Raw genomic sequence first — 8,581 nt, 5'->3', positions numbered from 1 at the left:
ATTTCGGGGTCCACCAGATTGTTTCAGTAAGTTTATTCATGGTGTGACCCAGTTGGATGGTGATCGTACGTACTAGTCTTATGTACATTAATCACCACTGCTCTATACCTTACGTTTTACGGAATACTTCTCGGAATTGCCAAACTGTGTCTTGAGCTTGATAGGAACAATGCTTAGAGTCGCGCCACACTAAAATACTTGCTCACTGAACAAGCATAATTTGGAATAGAGGTCAGCATGACTGAGCGCGTCTGCTGTCGAACTCCTGTTGGCAATGATGTTGGAGAGCACAACCACTGAGCGTGAGAGTACTTCCGTTTCATCAAGGAACGACTCACTCATCCCACATGCCGCAGCTGCTGTTTGTGTAATGATTTTACGATTCGCGTGAACACAATACAACCAATGGGGCGGCCTACTGACAAGACGGATCTGACAACAATGGTCAACCAGTTAAAAGAACCGAATAATTTTTTGGTTAGCCAAGCTGCGGAGTTTCGCGACCGGCGTTCACCAAGCCGGAGATTAGGAGACCGGTGTTTCGGTAATGCGAGGTGGACAAGCTACGAAGTCAACAAGAAAACGGGAATGAGAGGTTTAGCTGAAAAATGGGGTCTTCTGCACATGTACAAAGCTAACCGAGTTGTATCGGTGTTGGTTAATTGTACGCCGGTGGTTGGACCGTATAAACAAAAAATGGGCCATGAACACTATAATCGCTGTTAAACTACACGGTTCACCCGTCTATGGAATTGTCTCCAATTGCCTGCAGCTACTGGAGGTAAGAATTCAGCAGTTCGTAGAGACTGGAGAGATCCACCACACCATTCTCGCTCAACCAAAACAAGTTCTAAGTCGAATACCTCCAGTCAACTGAGAGCATTACAGTTTCACCGTAAACCGTCTCGCCGTGCAGACTTGGGGACACATGAACAGCGAAGGTGTTAATCTGTACAGCCCCAGATGTTAGCTATCGATGACGCAGTCAATTCAAAACGTTCAATCGGGTCCCATTTCGGAGACAGGTCTTCAAAAGAGCCGAAGTTTTTTACGTCAAAACATAAGTAGGTACAACTAAATAATTATTCAGATTTGACGCAACCCTAGTGGTATGGACCCCGGGTGTCCACTTAGGGAACCCCGGAAACGGGTAACCGCAAACCAGCCGACTAAGGGTCTCGAACAATCATCTGGAAACGATAAAGCTATCGACGCGCGTCAACCGTGTAGGCGAGTTTCTGGTCTTAGGTAGCCTGGATAAGCCACCTTCAACAACCGCTATATATGTAGGGTGGTGAGGGGTGCCTTTCAAGCAAGGTTAAGTGAAAGCGCCGAGTTGAAGCAAACACAAGTTCAGGAAGGTCACCGACCGGGTGGAATCTAGGTTTCCCCAACCTCGTTATCTGGACTTGGGGAATAACTTCAACAAACACAAGCCGATAGGATCGGAGTAGCCACCCCATTGGCGAGCGAAACCAAGCTCTCGGCAGGGGCACAGTAAAGACGGGATAGTGTTAAACAGTTTAAGTGAACTGCCCCCACAAATAAGGATTACACCAAGGGATCGCGGAGGGCCCATTCAAGAAAATTATGGACAAGCTCCAGAGCTGAAACATGCCGTGGGTGGTCAGTAACTTGACGGCGAAGAATGAAAGCCATCACCTGGAAACCCAGCTTCGCTGGTCATTGCTGTCTACCTGTAAGAGGACCCCGAGACAGAACACATCAATGGTTTGACACTGTAAAACATGACCCAATCAAGCTCATGCGGCTAAGCCACTGGCTTCAGTGCATAGATTCCTCCCAATTAAAAGTCGACTGGGAACTTTGTATCTACTGCTCAATTGTATTAACTGCAAACTCCATTGATCCGCCACCTAGCACACCTCCACGAATCATCGGTGAACTAAACAGCCGAAGCTAGAACCATTGTAGAACAAGTTGGCCATTCTCCATGGTGATGATGCTCCATAGCGGGAAAAGTAAGACACACGTTAAATGATACGAAACCTGGCGCGCATTGCTAAAAGTCAAGCACTAGGAGCCATACGAAGCAGCGTGTGGACGAACGCACCTACCACAACGACCAACTGACCTACCAGGTTTGGGAGTGACTCCATCATCTAGGTACCCACCCCATGGAGAAAACCTTTTGGTCATCACCAGTAAAGCAACCCCATCACACTTCCCTACCACACTGGATTGAGACTTCCAGCATACGAGTAGTAGTCGACCCTACAGCTTGTCTCTAGGCCTATCCGGTCCCGTAGAAAGTTACACGGGCTGCACTCCTAGACAAGCCTAACTCGCCAGAGTGTATTCCTACGTTTCATTTGTGTAGATACAAGATCTAAGCAGCGATACGACAGCATATTTGGTCGGGTCCGGATTGCCTTTATTTGTCTTGGAGACGGACACATCATTCGTTTGCGTTTTATCTCCTTCATTTTCTTCACTTCGATGACTAACAGTACATAAAAGCGGTCCTACTTGGTCTGATCAGTCACACTGGAACCAAAGTTGTTCGACACTTGGTTTGCTAATTTGAGTATCAGGTCGGAGAAGTGTATTCAATTCAGATACTAGCAACCAGGCTTCCGTGATTGAGAGAATTTGAGGACAAAAATGTGGTCGTGGGAGCGAAATGCCTGATGTGAAACCAGGAGCCTGTCGCACACAATCAAAATCATTGTTTAAGAGACAAAAATCTGGAAAGCCGGTTGCAAGGTAGAGACACCAGTGGTTAAAGACTGTTAGACAAGACCCAGTCGCGTCCTCAATGGCGTTCATGTATCCTATCTGTTGCATAGCTCCCTTCCCAACCTCCCCACTCATAAGACCAAAGATTACTCTGTACTCACGCATCAAATATATCACCCCCCTCCATTGTGAAGCTGCTAACCCCGAATCACCGGCGAACGAAAGGGTGGCAGCTATAACTACTGTACGATATGTACGCAGTTCTTATAGCTGATAATGATGAGAGCTGGACTGAATTAATGTTCTCACAGGATGGACGTTGTTCGAGCTGGACGTGATCGTTGTAGATCGTTGACAGACGCAAGTTGGGAGAAACAGCCCACACTGATAAGGACTATCTGTCTACTTTCGTTGTGCCCATTTCACCAAAGAAAAATCTTCCAAGGAATTCAGCTCAATATTTTTTCACCAAATTCGACTGGGCTGACGAAAAACGTCAGTGTTGGGGAAGCATAACTCACCATTTGGTACGAGAATTTATTATTGGAGTATGCCCATTGTAGCATTTCTCCTGACGACCGTCAGGAGGAAAATTATAGTGACCAAACAAAGTTCCAAACAATACGAAATGGCAACAGACAACAGAATTACTGATCTGAACAACCAATTTAGGTTAATCTTAGAGGGTACCAGAGCTCCGAGTAGCGCATTATTACGGGACACTCAACCGATCTGGCTCGTTAAATGGTAAGTAAAAGTTGCCGCAGTGTACATCGTTGCTTAAAGTTGACACAGGTGTTGCCACGTGAATATACCGTTGGAGAAGCTTCGATAATCATGTCTTGGGTAGACGTGGACACATATCATGTCGGAGAAACCTGTTAGGCTTGTCCTCCGGATGGTGATCACGTGTATCCAGTTCGGTAGAACAGGTGAATACTCCTGAGAGTCTATGCAAACAGTTGTCCGAAACGTATTCGTGTGTTTTTCGGTACTCGGAAAGAATAAGATCTGTAAACATGCAGTCAACCAACCAACCTGTATATCTTGGGAACTTGACCTAGACTTTTGTTTCCAGTCTCTACTCCTATTTGCTTTGTGTTGAATCATACCGCTTAAACCTTTTCTTACAGCCATTCTACATGCGGCGATTCCGCAACTATAGAATAGTTGAGCGAATAATGAACCCAAGGAAAAGAAGTGTACCGAGTAATTTGCTCAAAATCATGGTCATATGGCTCTGAACTGGGATGGACAAATTAGCAGATTCGGTAGGAATTATACTAGAGAATAACGACGTATTGGTTGACGAGCAAAGCCACAGAAGAGGAGCCGGGACCGTGTAGTACTAGGAAACGGTTCACGTGCTGAGAACTTCGGTAGTGCATGGACGGTTGGAAAATATATTGCAAGTAACACGTGACTCCGGATGTTAGATGCACAGATATCATTAAATGAGACAGATCGGTTGAGCCAACACGTAATGTAGGTTCTTCGGAGAACGCAACACCGGCTAGAGCTTCCTGTCAAGTCACAAACTATATGAAAATGATTTACGCCACGCTCATCTAAGACCCAGAAAGCGACTGCAAACAAAGCACAATATACTGAACGTATGATGCAACCAGCTTGTGGCAGTGTTCATCATCCCGGGCGCCTGAAACCATAGAAAACTAATCATTGGTTAATAGCAAGAATGAGTGGATAACGAAAATTAGCAAAAAAACGCGTTTCCAACAAATGATTTCAAATTTCAGATATTTCTGTACTACTTGACTACTTGTAAAATTACTGACCAGACTGTGCTTGCAAACAAGGTTCGAACGTACGGCGCAGCTATACGCGTGTGGTGGAGTGCGTCGTTCGCTGTAGGGTTTACATCGACAATATATCTCAGAACATTTGCTTACTTCCGTGCAGTTTCGACGGCCAATTACGGTATTCTCTCAAAAACCCTTCATGCAGTGGTTTCGGGATAAGACCGAGCACAGCTCTAACTCTGTTAGGCTATCCGTCCATCCAAGCCACGGCAGCCTATCCCGGGCGACCAAATCTACTTGCCTTTTTCGAGATCCCGACAGAGGGAGTACCGTATCAACAACTACGAACGTGAAAGTGATGCATCCATTAAAATCAGCTCAGGGACGACTAGAATGGAAGGAAAATGACAAGAATTAACAGCATATTGGTTGAATCGGCAGCTTGCGCATCTGCCACGAACGCACTATCTGGTCCAGCAAATGACGTGTAAGCTTCTTCGTCTGCTGGAGAAAAAAAAAGCTGCGATGACGAACAAGAATATCCAGCAAGGGCGAATACCAGGAAACGATACCGGTACCAGCCACAGAGATGAGGAGTGTCAATACAGTAGAACAAAATCGATACCGACACATGATATGAACGGCACCCTCGGACCACGAACAGTGTCACACGGACCATAACCAGAGTCCGAAACGCCAACCTATCTGCGCCAGCAGCATGATTCGTGCCCGCAGAGTGGGATTGCACATAAAAACGTTTACTTGAACCTACCGTCTAACTTCAAGATGAGCCCCCAAACGACTACATATTTCGACAGAGTACACGGAGTACCGTAAATCCGTGAAAACAATAGAATGAACCCGACCCCCAGGATCATGTTATCACAGAGCGCTGTGAACTTTATGAAAGTGTTGTTCCCGAACTACGAAGTGACAAACTCATGTTAGCTACAGCAACGGGTACGCAGTGTCAGGCATACAAACCAAAGGCTTGATACTTATTAGTTGCCTGGAGTTGCAGATCGATGAAACTTGATCTTCAGTTCACCTTGATTAGTTCAGCGGGGGCGACCGAGATTTGTTCCCTCAAGGAGCTGGGCTCAGCACCACCAGTAGAAGTGGCAGATATGTCAGATACGCAACTACGTATGCAGGTAGCCGCGAGGATTAGTAAAATTCACAGCGACTAAGCGAGGCGAGGGGAAGATTACTGAATGTTCCTATAATAATGCGCTGACAAGCATATCATAGTTGTTAGCGAATGTTTGGTGCTGACTGGTCCAGCTTGGCACGTTCCTTGAAATATCGCTAGACTGGTCAACACATCAACCAGCACTCCACGGTGGAAGTGAAATCACCTAAGTCGTGTTTAGTAGTCACCATTCAGCCACGGCTTCCACAAAATGAACCCATTGACACGAAACACCTGAACCAGGCTATCGTAGTTTCTATTCTGTGGGAACCAATCGGAACAAGCGAATAAAGACGCCGGCAACCACCGAGATACACAGAGCTCAACAATGCAAAGAGCCAATGTGTGGAAGCAACCGCATTTTCTAATTTATATGGCAGTCGCTTAGTAGTGGACACACCCGTAGCAGTGTGTAAACTGAACCATTTCACACCCTGATCAAAAGCAAGAGATGATCACTGGCTTTCCAAAACGACATGCTTCCTAGATCTCGTGCCTGTAGACTATCTAAATAACAACCCGGCCACTCGAATCTTAGCATCCATAAACTCATTGTTAATCTTGGGTAGTTCAGATACGTGTACTTTGATCACCCTGCCAGCGACGCATTAGATAGCCAAGTCAGCTTCTACAAGTCTTTATAACTTCGATTCATACAGATGATTTACTGAAAAAAATCCAGCGACTGAGGCGCTAAATGAGGACGGTGCATGTTGGTCACACGATTATTGGCTAAACGATGCAGTGATCAACAAGCAATGGTATAGAAACAGTGACGCACAAATTTAGTGTATCGCAGTTTACTGTCGGTCGGATTTCGGAATGAATTGAAACTATTTGCAGAAAACCAATGTGATAACCAGGTGTTATCCGACTTGTACGTAGCCCTTCAGAAACATTGTCGGTGCAAAACAAATACAGTCTAGCTCGTTAGAACTGACTCTCCTCCGCGATCACGAGGAACCACCATTATCCTGAGAACATCAAGTCTACCGATATTACCATGCTCAGGTTCGATTCTACCCACCCAAAAAATGAACGCCCGAAACTTTCCGTAGAGAGCTGCCAATAATCATCTACCCGATGACTTAACGTCAGGAGCAGGGTTCAGTTTCATTTCAGTTTTAAAAAACAGTACCAATAGGGTACAAATGTTGGTCAGTGTTAGTTCGCTTATCGATTTCGGTTGTTCCCAGAAAATTTGACGCTTTCCACGTTGAGGACATCGAAAATCTGCCCACTAACAGTGCTCAATATCCTGTACCAAACACCCTTGTAGGATAGCTTCCATGCCTGATAGTCATTTGACGCACAGTCTTACGTTGCGATATCCTGAACCACGATTTCTGAAGCGGAACCTTTCCCTCAAGCTGAAGACTGCTTTTGACGAGGTATTTCAACATGATAGTTCCCCGATAAGGTCATCACTAGTTGCGCTTTAACAACCTCAGTGACATCAATTCATCTTGTTGTCACGTCGACTGTTGATGGTACGTTTGCGTAATTACCAAGCTCAGCAGACGATCCGACCACCATGTGAGTGCAGTGTAACAGGTGTTAGAACTCGTTATATCGAGCTTCCAAAACGTTTAGACGAAGGATTTACTGTCAGGAGTTGTTACACACCCAGGAACATCCGGTCGCTTTTGTGAAACACATCAGTTTTCCAGGGTGGAAGGCAGTGACGCACGCCTACAACCATATGACTATCTTGTCTCCTTCCAACCTGTGGCATGCAGTGACTGATCTAGTCCCACAAAGCAGACTCCACCTAGATTGGCGGGACAGTTAGCGGGGCATATCCATCAGCAACTTGATTTGAAAGTCACTACTTTTATGGTTGACCATAATCACCACTAACTTGAATTCGGCTGATCAGTACGGGGAAATTTCGGTGTCAAAGAATAGAAGTTGTAGACAGGGTTCAAAATGAGGTTGGCATTGCAGATGAAATGACAACTAGAAGACGCTTCTTTTCTATTGGTTTAATGGATCACAAATAGAAAGTAACGGCTTCCATTCTGTGACATCATTTATGCGCGTGAAGTGCCTTCAATTGTTCAAGGACGTATGCTCACCTGGAATCCGCAGTTTTCCAGGCCACTTAGTCAGACGATTACAAAGCACAGACTGACGACCCTCCGGCCCTTAACCCTGGTGACCAGGTTCTTCAGCGCGGACTAATCCCACCTTTTGTTCTGACGTCTGTATTTGCGCCACGGACGTCAACAGTCACAAGCCAATATCCTCAATTACACTCGCAGTAGCCACGCTCCTACCAGAGAACGTGATTGAAATATAATCATGGTGATGCCGGATCGAGAATCCTAGTCCGATTGGGTATTCCTGGTTTTGTCCTAAAACTAATCACTTATGTTAACCGGCCGTAATTTTCGTAGTTATCGTACCTAAGACAGGCGATGCAAACGATCAGCAAGGTTACCTTTGGCGAGGGGGAAGAGCACCCTTTGGTGGATATTCACGGGGCGGAGGGACGGGATCCGGTATAGGGGTCCACGATAGCCGCCTGCAGACAGCGGAGGGACAAAGACTCTCGCCCAGATGCCCGCGGTGGTCACACGGGTTCTGGACGATCAGGCGGTAGCGGGTAACGACCACTTGTTGCATTTGATGGGTAGTCGTATCCTTGTTCGCCTGCAAATAAGTCAACAGCCACACCAAACCTTACCTCTGGCATTTTTCTGAAATCCCCTGCGGGTGAAATAAAAACTTTAACGTCAGAATGTTGCACTTTTCTGCATATATGTTCAAACTGAAAATCCCCCTCATCTGCCGTCATTTTTATGCGATTTGTTTTAATCGATCTCTTTTGAAATTTATTGGCGCACATTCGGCTTTGAACTCGGTCTGCTATGGCTTCGGAAGTGGCTTTCGTTGATAAATTTGTGAGTATATCATTTTCATCCTT

The 8,581-nt window shown here is 45.8% G+C and overlaps 1 protein-coding gene across 1 annotated transcript; it reads right to left on the bottom strand.

The window, feature by feature from the left end:
• Positions 1–8,023: 8,023 nt before the first annotated feature.
• Positions 8,024–8,350, bottom strand: T265_11891 (hypothetical protein; the record flags this gene model as incomplete). The annotated part of the gene is made up of 3 exons (XM_009178708.1): positions 8,024–8,060; positions 8,096–8,307; positions 8,342–8,350. 3 exons carry the CDS (start codon positions 8,348–8,350, stop codon positions 8,024–8,026), a joined length of 258 nt encoding a protein of 85 aa, XP_009176972.1.
• Positions 8,351–8,581: the final 231 nt, after the last annotated feature.

The sequence above is a fragment of the Opisthorchis viverrini genome (genome assembly GCF_000715545.1).
Source record: "Opisthorchis viverrini unplaced genomic scaffold opera_v5_651, whole genome shotgun sequence".
Taxonomy (NCBI): domain Eukaryota; kingdom Metazoa; phylum Platyhelminthes; class Trematoda; order Opisthorchiida; family Opisthorchiidae; genus Opisthorchis; species Opisthorchis viverrini.
Note: the sequence above shows the minus strand (reverse complement) of the source record. Positions and strands in the feature narration are given on the sequence as shown.